Source organism: Chrysemys picta, chromosome 5, assembly GCF_011386835.1.
Source record: "Chrysemys picta bellii isolate R12L10 chromosome 5, ASM1138683v2, whole genome shotgun sequence".
NCBI lineage: Eukaryota > Metazoa > Chordata > Testudines > Emydidae > Chrysemys > Chrysemys picta.
In genome coordinates, this window is record NC_088795.1 from 107,758,906 (window position 1) to 107,771,131 (window position 12,226).

The window sequence follows — 12,226 nt, forward strand, 5'->3', positions numbered from 1 at the left end:
CAACAAAAAATGAACACACAATTTCTTCTATTTCTATGCAAAACGAGCATGTGCTAATACTATACAAAATTATTTTTAGACCCACAATAAAAATATCGACCATCAATTTTGAGGCATACTTCAGTGCTTTTCTTAAACACAACTGCACCTATTTTAAAAGATGTTTTTAATTTCTTTTCTATAGTTTTAAGATAAAAGAGAACATTCAACTAGAACAGATATAAGTTATTACTAGTTATTTAAATTTATGGTTTAAAAATCTTAATAAATGATTATTTGTTATGATAAGAAAAAGGATCTCTTTGAATATTATATGTTTTCATCTCTTGTTCTTTGCATTTTGCAAATGTTATAAAGTAGGATCCTCTGCAGTGAGAGAGAGATTGCCAAATCCAGCAGGAAACCAAGAAAATCTGTGTTACATTATATAGTTTCCTGTACAGTAGAACCTCAGAATTACGATCACCTTGGGAAAGGAGGTTGTTCATAACTCTGAAACGTTTGTAACTCTGAACAAAACGTTATGGCTGTTCTTTCAAAAGTCTACACTGAACATTGACTTAATACAGCTTTGAAACTTTACTATGCAGAAGAAAAATGCTGCTTTTAACCATCTTAATTCAAATGAAACAAGCACAGAAACAGTTTTCTTACTTTGTCCAAATTTTTTTTTTAAACTTTCCCCCCTTTTTTTTTTTAGTAGTTTACGTTTAACATAGTGAATGTACTGTATTTGCTTTTATTTATTTATTTATTTGGGGTGGGGGTGGGGGGAGAGTGTCTCTGCTACTGCCTGATTGCATAGTTTCGGTTCCAAATGAGGTGTGTGATTAACCTGTTAGTTTGTAACTCTGGTGTTGTTAATTCTGAGGTTCTACTGTACTAGGGAACCAATAGAACTGGATCAAAAGCTTCCCTGTTTAGCTGTGGCCAACTGTATATATACACACACACATGAACCCTGTGGGAAGAGAAAGTTTGTCTACTTAATGGACGACTTAGTAACAATTAATCTGATTTTTAGATTTAATACTATCATATAAAGAAGAAGTTTAACCACAAATACATTAAAATATGGCTATTTGAATATACTGAGATTATATACACAAAAAATATACAATCATACACAACACATACATAGTGGTGATATACATGGGATAACTTTGAGACTTATTAGAAGCTGCAGTATCATGTACATTCTGACCACTAATTCATTGGAACCAGAACTTGTTCTAAACTTCTAAGTAAGTTCAAACAAATGCCATTTTTTAAAATGACTCTGCTAAGAAACTCTCTCATCCTTCACCAAACTGTGGAGTTTCTCAATAAAATTACACTGAATGGAAATCCAAAATGGTCAACATTCAGTTTTGCTCCAATGGTAACTTTAATCTAGTATCTCATGAATGTACTAGCAATGAGAGTATACGACTGGAAAGGGAAGAGTCCCAGCTTTCCAAGATTATATACACCATTTGCTCTGGGCCCTCCTGGCAGGACGGCCTAGAGATATTGATTTAGCTGGGAATTGGTCCTGCTTTGAGCAGGGGGTTGGACTAGATGACCTCTTGAGGTCCCTTCCAACTCTGATATTCTATGATTCTATGACTAAAGTTTCATAGGTTTATAAAATTTGTTATATTCTTCTGTCCTTCCAAGTACCATGCAGTTAAACTCAAGCGGTGAAATCGTGGCTCTATTAAAGTCAATGGGAGTTTTTCTTTTATAAAGTAAGCAGTATATACAGAATACACGATAGTTTGTCAGGGTAGGATTTTATTGGCACTCATTTAGAGTATCTAAAGTAACTCTCTCATGACTTCACCATTCATGAGTAATATAGCTAACTATCTCAAACTTATGTCAATAAAACTTTACACCATTTATTGTCTGTATACAGTAAAAGCTTGTATATCTGGCATGTTGGAGAAATGGGGGGGGGGGGAGGGTGCCAGTAAGTGAAAAATTCCGTTAACTAACAGGGAGGGAGTTTGGGTGCGGCAGGGGGTGCCGGCCCACCCCATCCCAAGTGCTGGCTCTGAGCTCCTATTGGCAAGGAGGCAGCGTGCAAAGCTGCCAAACTGCACCTCCGCCTAGGAACAGCAGGGACAGGTCACTGCTTGCGGGGAGCAGCTCGAGGTGAGCGCCCGCCGTATCCAGCACCCCCAAATCCCTCATGCGCCCCAACTCCCTGCCCTGAGCTCCCTCCCACCAGGGCCAGCTCCAGGCACCAGCTTAACAAGCAGGTGCTTGGGGCAGCCAAGGGAGAGGGGCCCTGCGGCAATTCGGGGGCGGCAGGTCCCTCACTCCCTCTAGGAGCAAAGGACCTGCCGTCGAACTGCCGCCGCCAATCGCGGTTTTGGGTTTTTTTGCTTGGGGCGGCAGAAATGCTGGAGACGGCCCTGCCTCCCACACCCAAACTCCCTCCCAGAGCCCACACCCCGTATATTAGATGAAGAGCTGGACAAGAGACTGTAAGTGGGACAGAAAGTGCAGAGAGTAAGGGTAGGATATGATGGACAAAGAGATTGGGACAGGGACAAGGAGCCAGGGGTGGAGAAGAGATAGGTTGGAGGTGATGAGGCAAGGGGTCAAGTTTGGGGTGGGGAAATGGATAGAAGAACACACTCCTGTCCAGAGCCTGGAATGGATTGCAGATTCCTGAGTCCTCTGCTGTCAGCAAATATCTGTAAAAACCCTGACAAAATGTCCCATCCCCCATAGTACTTGTCCACACAGAGGATGACAACCTGCTACTGCAATCAGTTACTCCATTAGCTCAAGTGGCAGAGGTCTGTATAGTGGATCTCAAGGTTCCAATCCTGCTGATGACCCCTATAGGTGTCAATATGATAACATATGATGGAATTTATTTTTTCAGTTTGCTTTTTTAAAAACCTAGGAAATTACACATAAAAAAAAACTAAGTTAAAATAATATTAAGGTCAAGCACTCCAAAAATCAGGAAACACGAGAATTAAGATTGCCCGTTCATGTGTGTATTCATCATCATATACTCTTCAATGACATGATCATATATTTCATGCTTTCTCTAACGCTGACCCTCACGCCTTTAAGAAATTTCCTGTAAACATCTTCAAAACATTAGCTTCCTCCAAAACCCTCCATAAAACTCTCCTTTGTCAATAGGCCTACGTAAAATAGACAAAAGCTATACACTGCTGGTATGCTGAGACTGTAGACTATCCTGATGACCAATATTGTCTCACTGTTTCTTTGTATGCAACCTTTGGTCTGCCTGTATCCATCTGTGGTCTGTCAGACTGTAAACTCATTGGGACAGAGACTGCCTTTTTGTTCTGTTTGTACAGCACCTAGCACAATGGTGTCGTGGTCCACAACTGGGGACCCTATGTGCTAATACCAGTAAAATAAATAATTATAGTATTTTCCCAGCCTCAGCTGGCTCATTCTGTGCACTGAATAAGGCAGGGGTTCTGTGGAAAAAACAGTATATGATCATGTAATTAAAGACTGTTTCATAATGCACATACATAGGCAACCTTAATTCTGGCATTTCTTAACTTTTGTGTGTTTGACTTTGTGATCTTAACTATGTTCTTCTAATGTACTTTTTGTGTGCATATGTAATATACATAAATTAAGTCCATAGAGATTTGCTTTTTTGGTATACTACATGCAGCAATCAACACTACTCTTCATGTTATCTTACACAATACTTTTTCTTTACCTCGTATGTATGATTTGGGTGGAGTAGCACTATTGTAAGAAAAGTGCTCCAGTACTGATGTATCTCGGGAAAAACAGAGTAATACCTGCAGAAAGCAAAGTAAAAAAACATCATCTGACTTGCTCGATGAACAAAACAGTGTCAAACATAAAATTATGCACTGGCAGTTGTTTCATTTTAAGATCTTCCTTACCGAATGCTATAGAGTTAATAGCGAAAAAACTCTTATGAGACTATTTTAATTTTTGAAACATGTTATGGTCCAAGATTTCTAGGTTTGTATTTTCAGACCAGTGTATGACGAGATGTGTGTGTAAACCATTTGTGCATGCAGTTATATGTATGCATGTAACTGACCACTTACATGTCTAGCAGGCTATTTCAATACCCAATTACCATGATTGACAGCCAACATACTAACTGCATAAACAAATGAAGCACGTGCATTTTTGTGTATGTGCAGTTCCTAACATTCTCCATCAGACACAGAGCCTTTACAGAATATCTTGATATTGTATATTCTCAACATTCACTTTATTATGAAACACCACAATAGGGCCGCCCAGAGGGGAGCGCAAGTGGGGCAATTTGCCCCAGGCCCTGCAGGGGCCCCCACGAGAATATAGTATTCTATAGTATTGCAACTGTTTTTTATGGAAGGGACCCCTGAAATTGCTTTGCCCCAGGCCCCCTGAATCCTCTGGTCGGCCCTGCACCACAATGGGAAAATACCAGATTAGGAAGACAGCACTATATCAGCCGCTATCAAAAAGCATATTTAGTGTTTAATAGTTTAGGATAAGAACACAAATATATCTGTACATGGGAGATCATTCTAGATTCTGAAGAAGAAAAGAGGCTAGCACATTGTGAGCAATCCTGGAATAGGTATAACTAGGGTGACCAGATGTCCCTGATATTTGGGGCCCGGCTTTTTCTTATATAGTTGCCAATCCCAATTTTTCACACTTCTTCTCTGGTCACCCTAGGTATAACAATAATAAAAGATGAAATATATGAATCTGAAGTTACAGAAAAATTGTGCCATATTATATTATATGATATTTGAAGATCTGAATGTTATCATGCAATCAAAGACTGTACCATCATAAACATACACAAGGTGGCAGAGTTAAAGTTGAGTCTGCTGTTTCCTGACTTGAGTGCTTATCTCTGCAATTTTAAACATTCTTTAATATAGTTTCTAATAGGGAATATTTTAAATCTGGCCTACAATTTAAAAAAAAAAAAAGAAGATCAAAATGTTTTAAATGTTTTAGTGCTGTTTCGTTACATATTTTCTGTTTAATAAAATAAACTGTTTTTTTCTTTGAATAAATTATTGTGATTAGTTTTCAAATAATAAAACAGTTTTAAAAATAAATTAAAAATAAAAAAAAGTTTTCAAAAACATGCAAAATTGCGACTTTTGTAAACCACTTGCACTTCTATTTGAAAACAGATAATATTCTTTTTGTGATAACATTTTACTTTTTTTGAATCCCAAACTATTTCTCATATTTAAACATCTTTTTAAAAATAAACAATCTATCTTAAATACTCTAAATTAAATATTGTTATTGAATAACTCACAATCATCTTCAAACTGTAACAATAAGCAGACAAAGTTAATACTCAGTATATATTAACTGATGTGGGAGAGACTAATCGAAAAAGGAAATAAACAATGTTCCCCAGTAGGAAAAAGAATCTAACGTTTATCTGCAGCCCTGTCTTAGGAATTCTTGTGTCTGGAAGTTTTTAAATCAAGACTGAATATCTTTCTAAAAAGTATGCAATAGCTCAAACAAAGTTATGGCTCGATATGGAAATTACTAGGTGAAGTACTTTGGGCTGTGTTCTGCAGAGAGTCAGACCAGATGATCATAATGGCCCCTTCTGGCCTTAAAATCTATTAATACTGTGTCTCACACAGAAGAGAAATAAAGCCAAAAGAAAACCATGATAACACAAGCTCTTTTTAAAGTATACAAATATTTGACAAACTAACGGAGGTGTTTAATTTTCTTCTTAATTTTGGACTAAATTGGACTAACCGCTAAATTCAAAGGATAAACCTAAAGTAATAAAATCATAGGGCATGTGATAAAGAGGAATTTTACAATGGATGTCAATGGAGCTGAATCATAGTGTAGGAGAGTTATAAAGTGGTAAAAATGTAATGTAGAAATCACATTAATGCAAATAATTGAAAATGATCAACTTTATCTCACTGTATTCTTCACACAAAGGATTATTTATGACTAAGGGTCTACCAAATTCATGGCCGTGAAAATCAGGTCATGGACTGTGAAATCTGATCTCCCTTGTGAAATTGGTCTCCGGCCACCCAGTTCTGAAGGCAGAGTGGAGAGCAATGGCTGCTGGCCAGGCACTCAGCTCTGAAGGCAGTACCACTGCCAACAGCTGCACAGAAGTAATATGCAATCCTACACTTCTTTGCTGCTGCTGCTGGTGGCGCTGCCTTCAGAGCTGGGCACCTGGCCAGCAGCCACTGCTCTCCCGCCACCCAGCTCTGAAAGCAGAGCGGATAGCAGCTTCTCCCGCAGCCCAACTTGAGGCAGCGCCTCCACTGGGAGCAGCAGAGAAGTAAGGATGGCAATACTGCGACCCCAAATAGGCTTGCCACCCCCTTTTGGCATTTCCCCAGTTTGAGAAATGCTGGAAAGAAATCACAAAATGTTTTGTAGGCTGGTCACTGCATAAATAGCAAATGTCTGTTTATGCTGTTACCAACCTGCGAAAAATTTAAGTAGACCCCTATTTATGACTAAATGAGAACCAATGGTACAACTCAATATTATTAATTATTATTATTTAATCTTTATATTATCATAAGCCCAGATGCTCCAGACAGGATCAGGGCCCCACTTTGGGTGCCGTACAAACCTAAGAAGTAGACATCATCCTTTCCCCAAAAAGTTTACAATCTAAGATGTAATAACTAATTCTGCCAAAAAATGAAGTACTAGACAGACAACTGATTCCTATATTCCTTTTAAGCTGTAATTTTCAGTGTTCAAATTCTCTTACTTAACCACTTATCCCCCTCACTTATTTGGAATCAGCAAATAATATGCCATAGCAGAGTGATTCTTAAACTGTGGTCTGTGGAGCTGCTTCTTGGTGGTCTACAGAATGAAACAATTTGAGAACTAGTTGAAGCTGAAGATTAGGTAGGAAATGAAGGTTGTCTTTAGGAGATATACTTCTTTTACAAACCATTTTGCAGAATGGAATAAAGTACTAAATGGAATGAGACACAAGGAGTGATCAGAAGTTTAGGGTTGTTTTTCGAATCTTAGAACCAAATTTAGCTCTGCACTTTTTAAAAAGCACACACATGGATTTAGCTAGGTGACTGTTGTTGAAGTCATTGGAGATTATGTGGCTAAAATCCAATACTTTTTGAGGTTTTTGTTTCTTTGAATTCCTACAATCACATTCATCTTTATTACTCAAGACTTAAATGTTGAAAGGAAACAAAAATAAAACCTTCAAATGTGGCTATGTACTGAGAAATGACGGCAAAAATGTCATCATATTTAGCATATTTGCTCTCCTATGTCAGAGTGACATAAGCTTCCCAGCACTGATAGAGACAAGCTTTTATGTCTGTCATCACGGTAGAGCCAACAAATTATTCTTTCTTCTTCATGACTGTCAGATAACTACTAACTGTAACATATTTATTGAGCCAAAAGAACAGTTTGATTTCAGCTCCCAACCTGAGATGCTAAGACTGACAGAAAAATTATATTCTATGTATATTTTTCTCGGTTTAGGAGTCAGAAGTATTTGAGACTGAATAAATATGGATACCTGGGATGTAATTTTTATGAAGTCTCTTTTCAGAATATAAATTACATTTTAATTCAGATATATTTTTATTTGAAAACGGTCATTGTACTTTTAATTGAAATGAAATAGAGATATAATTTGAAATGGACACTTAAAAGAATTGTGTAAAGTTTTATATATACAGATATATTTGAATAAATATATTTAATTACAAAATGTATACATTTTCTACAAGCAGCATTAAGCATAGTTTCTTGGTTATTTTTTCCTCCAGACCCTAAGCACAGATTTACATAGGGCACACTAACTTCAAAAGGCACATATTTAGTTTCATGTAGCTATGAAAAACAAAATTAAACAAGCCCACCCTAACAACTGTGACCAATCAAGCTGAAAGTGCTGTGAAAATGGTAAGTTTGCTCCATGACATTTATGTTGACACTGCAATCAAATACACATTAGGAAATTCATGAATGTAATCTCCTTCCATTTAAAAAGATTTAAAGGGAAGTAATGTAGATAATTCCATGTAAATTAACTAGAAATTATTTGCTAGAAATGTTAGAAATGATGAAAAATGACATTGCTGCATCCACACATTATATTTATAAATTACTATATTTTTTATTTTTAAAATAGTTAACCACTTCATTACCCATTACAATAAGCCATTGTCAAGCAACATTTTTATTTTTAAGCTAAGATTTTTGACTATTCTTCTCAAGACTTAGTCAATTTGTGTGTCCAACTCTACTTTAAAAAAAAGAAAAGAAAAAGAAAAACAAACAACTAACTTATGACTACTGGAAAAACAAAGAACAGGCTGGCTTCATCCCTTTTATGTTATTGTATTGAAAAAACAAACAGGTAGAATCATTTCCAATTTGGGGGCTTCTGAATAAGTCTTTGTCTCCTCCAATACACTCCCATCCAAGTGTCTTGCTCAGCTTCTAGACTAGTCTTGTTCAAATTCAGAAATATTCTATTTGATAATTCAAGGGACTTCAGAAAGTCCAGGGCATTGACACAGGAGAGAGAGTGACCCTGGTCTTTCTACAGCATAAAGGTTATTTTATATAACCTATATCCAGAAAGTGATATTATTTATTCTTTGTATTACAGTAGCATCTACGGCCCTCAATTAGGGGCCCCATTATGCTAGGTACAGTCCAAACAGGTACTAAAACACAGTTCCTCCCCCAAAGATGTTACAATCCAACAAATACATACTTTCATCTTTTCTAAAGCAGAACTAGCTACTTACCTGATATAAATAATCCTCAAATACAAAATAGTAGTCATCATTGCTTGCTGTCAGCTTTACATCCTACAATTAAAAAAATATAGCAGTTTGGTGCTGAAAGATAATTTTTTCATTTGGGTGATGCCTGCAGAATCTAGGCCCAGCATAGTGGTTGAGGACATTGTTTCAGCATTAGTGAGTTTCCTGTCACTTATCAGCTGATGTCATACACAGACTTCAAATTTACAATTACAACACAAAAACACTACAATGGTTTGATTACAATCATATTCTGGACTAAAACTCGGAGACCAAAAGCTCTTCCCTTGGTGTTTATTCAGACCAGCATCAAACAAAAAGCATCCTTGAGTCACCCCAAACATCAACAGTTTAGGGCTCAATCCTGCAGACAAGTCCTCTGTGTTCTTGTGGGGATTTTTAAATAAAGACTGGATTCTACAATTGTCATTCATGCTAAAAGGAGGTTACTTACTTGTAATGGGAATACTTGAAGATGGACTCCACACATTCACACTCATGGGATGCATTGGCTGGTGCAGCTTGGACTGTGGAAACTTCTCACACCAGTGCCTGTTAGGGGATCACACATCCCTACTGCTGCTCCTGCCCCTCCTCTCAATGTTTGTGAACATTCTGAGAGCGAGGCTATAAAAGGGGGCATGGTGTCCCATCTCAGTTCCTTCTAGCCCACCGCAGAGTCAATATTTCATTAACACTCTGAAGAAGAGGGGAAGGTGGGCAGGGAATGGGAATGTGCAGCTTCCCTCTCAAAGAATTCCAGTTACAAGTAAGTAATCTCCATTTCTTCTTCAAGTGTCCTCTGCATATACTGAGTCATGGGATAGTTTGGCAAGCAACACCCCATGACTGGATGGTGGGATTCAGTGTCGTAACTGAATAAAGATAGTAGTATGGATGCTCAGTTCAGCAGGGCCAATCTAGATGCTGGATCTAATGAACAGTATTTTGGAAAGGTGTGACTAGAGGCTCAAAGTAGCAACCTTACATATTTCAACAATCAGAACATTTCTGGACATGCTAGAGAGGTAACCACTGTGAAAGTCAAGTGTGTCTATAAAAGATGTGTGCCACGCCTGTGTGGCCCCTTGTGTCCAGACGCAGCAGTGCAGGTGCACCCTGTCTTAATTTCCCAGATTGGGTTGTATCAAATAGCGCCTCCACACCCCCCTGTCCCCGCACACCTTTGAGGGTCTGGATTTATTAACAGAAAGTTCAGCAGACACACAAGAAAGACTTTCACCCAAGCTTCTTAGCAGGGAGGCAAACTACATCTGAGTTTATTAGTCCCACCTGAGTCTAGCAATCCCATGGCCAAGCTCATTACCCGCAAGGCACTCTCGACGATGCCTTCCCTGTAACTAAGGGAGTCATAAGGAGGAGGGAGAAAACTTGTTCACCTTAGCCTCTAAGGATAGAGCAAGAAGCAATGGGCTTACACTGCAGCAAGGGAGGTTTTGGTTGGACATTAGGAAAAAGTTCCTAACTGTCAGGGTGGTTAAACACTGGAATAAATTGCCTAGGGAGGTTGTGGAATCTCCATCTCTGGAGATGTTTAAGAGTAGGTTAGATAAATGACTATCAGGGATGGTCTAGACAGTATTTGGTCCTGCCATGAGGGCAGGGGACTGGACTCGATGACCTCTCGAGGTCCCTTCCAGTCCTAGAATCTATGAATCTATAAGGCCTCTGCAGGGATTTTGTGTTGAATATAGATCCTCACCTGGCAGCATGCAGCTCCTCACAGGCTGGGCCTTCTGCAACTATCTAGGAAGTCCCTCCATAAATTCCTTTTCCTGAGGATTCTATTGCTGTGTTCCCTGGGAGCACCTCTCCCTTACAAGCCTCCTAGCAGCACCCTCCTCCAACTGAGCATAGGTAGCTATTTATCAGATCCAGGTGTTTGTTAGCTAATTAACCTATTAACCTGGGCACTTAGCTGCTGACATGTGGCTGACATGGGCTCATTTTCCTTTACGAAGTCCAACACAGGCAGACTGGTCCTGACATCGCTTAAAAGGGCCCAGACACCCCATGCCAATGTCCTAACTTCTGCAGAAGGAGGATCTAATGCAACTGTATATCCCTGTCCTATATGCTTTCTAACACCTAGATAATAGCATGACCCTTATAGTTGTCAGCATAAGAAATAAAAATTTTAGGAAACTTTTGAAGCTCTAAGAAAAAATGAACAAGGAGTACTTGTGGCACCTTAGAGACGAACAAATTTATTTGGGCATGAGCTTTTGTGGGCTAAAACCCACTTCATCGGATGCATGCAGTGGAAAATACAGTAGGAAGATATATATACACAGAGAACATGAAAAAGTGGGTGTTGCCATACCAACTCTAACGAGACTAATCAATTAAGGTGGGCTATTATCAGCAGGAGAAAAAAAACTGGTGTAGTGATAATCAGGATGGCCCATTTCAAACAGTTGACAAGAAGGTGTGAGTAACAGTAGGGGGAAAATTAGCATGGGGAAATAGTTTTTACTTTGTGTAATGACCCATCCACTCCCAATCTTTATTCAAGCCTAATTTAATGGTGTCCAGTTTGCAAATTAATTCCAGTTCTGCAGTTTCTCATTGGAGTCTGTTTCTGAAGTTTTTTTTGTTGAAGAATTGCGACTTTTAGGTCTGTAACTAAGTGACCAGGGAGGTTGAAGTGTTCTCCGACTGTTTTTTTTAATGTTACAATTCCTGATGTCTGATTTGTGTCCATTTATTCTTTTGCATAGAGACTGTCCGGTTTAGCCAATGTACATGGCAGAGGGGCATTGCTGGCACATGATGGCATATATCACATTGGTAGATGTGCACATGAACGAGCCTCTGATGGTGTGACTGATGTGATTAGGTCCTATGATGGTGTCCCTTGAATAGATCTGTGGACAGAGTTGGCAATGGGCTTTGTTGCATAAATTTGTTAGTCTCTAAGGTGCCACAAGTACTATTCATTCTTTTTTCTGATACAGACTAACACAGCTACCATAAATATGTAGTGTAGATTCTTTTTTATAAGCATGAGAGCTTGGAAAGGCAACCAGCAATTAACTGATTGATATGAAATCCAGACACCACTTTTGAAAGGATTCTAGGATGAGGTTTAAGGGCAATTTTATCTTTTGAAAAACAGTGAATGGTCAGGTCAGCCATAAGAGCATGCAACTCACTCACTCACCTTGCTGATGTAAAGGCTATTATAAAAGCTGCTTAAATAAACAAATTAAATAAGGAACCATCCACCTTATGTTCAAAAGTAGGATTCATAAGCTGGGTGAAGACCAAATTAATTTCCTATGATGGATTTGAGTCTTTCACTGGTGAGTACATATTAACTGACACTTTCATAAATATTTTAACTGTGTCATGTGCATCTATAGTACATGATGTGCTGCTATTGCTGT

At 38.4% G+C, this 12,226-nt stretch overlaps 1 protein-coding gene across 4 annotated transcripts in view; it reads right to left on the reverse strand.

Moving 5' to 3' along the window:
* TBC1D19 (TBC1 domain family member 19) overlaps window positions 1-12,226 on the reverse strand; it is a 101,692-nt gene that overhangs the window by 14,648 nt on the left and 74,818 nt on the right. For 3 of the 4 annotated variants that reach the window (XM_065597008.1, XM_005300298.5, XM_065597010.1), the window contains 2 exons: window positions 8,799-8,861; window positions 3,713-3,797 (listed from right to left, as the gene is read on the reverse strand). In XM_065597008.1, coding sequence (XP_065453080.1) covers window positions 3,713-3,797; window positions 8,799-8,861 — 148 coding nt within the window. The remainder of the gene's footprint in view (window positions 1-3,712; window positions 3,798-8,798; window positions 8,862-12,226) is intronic. The other variant, XM_065597009.1, reaches the window with a different exon arrangement.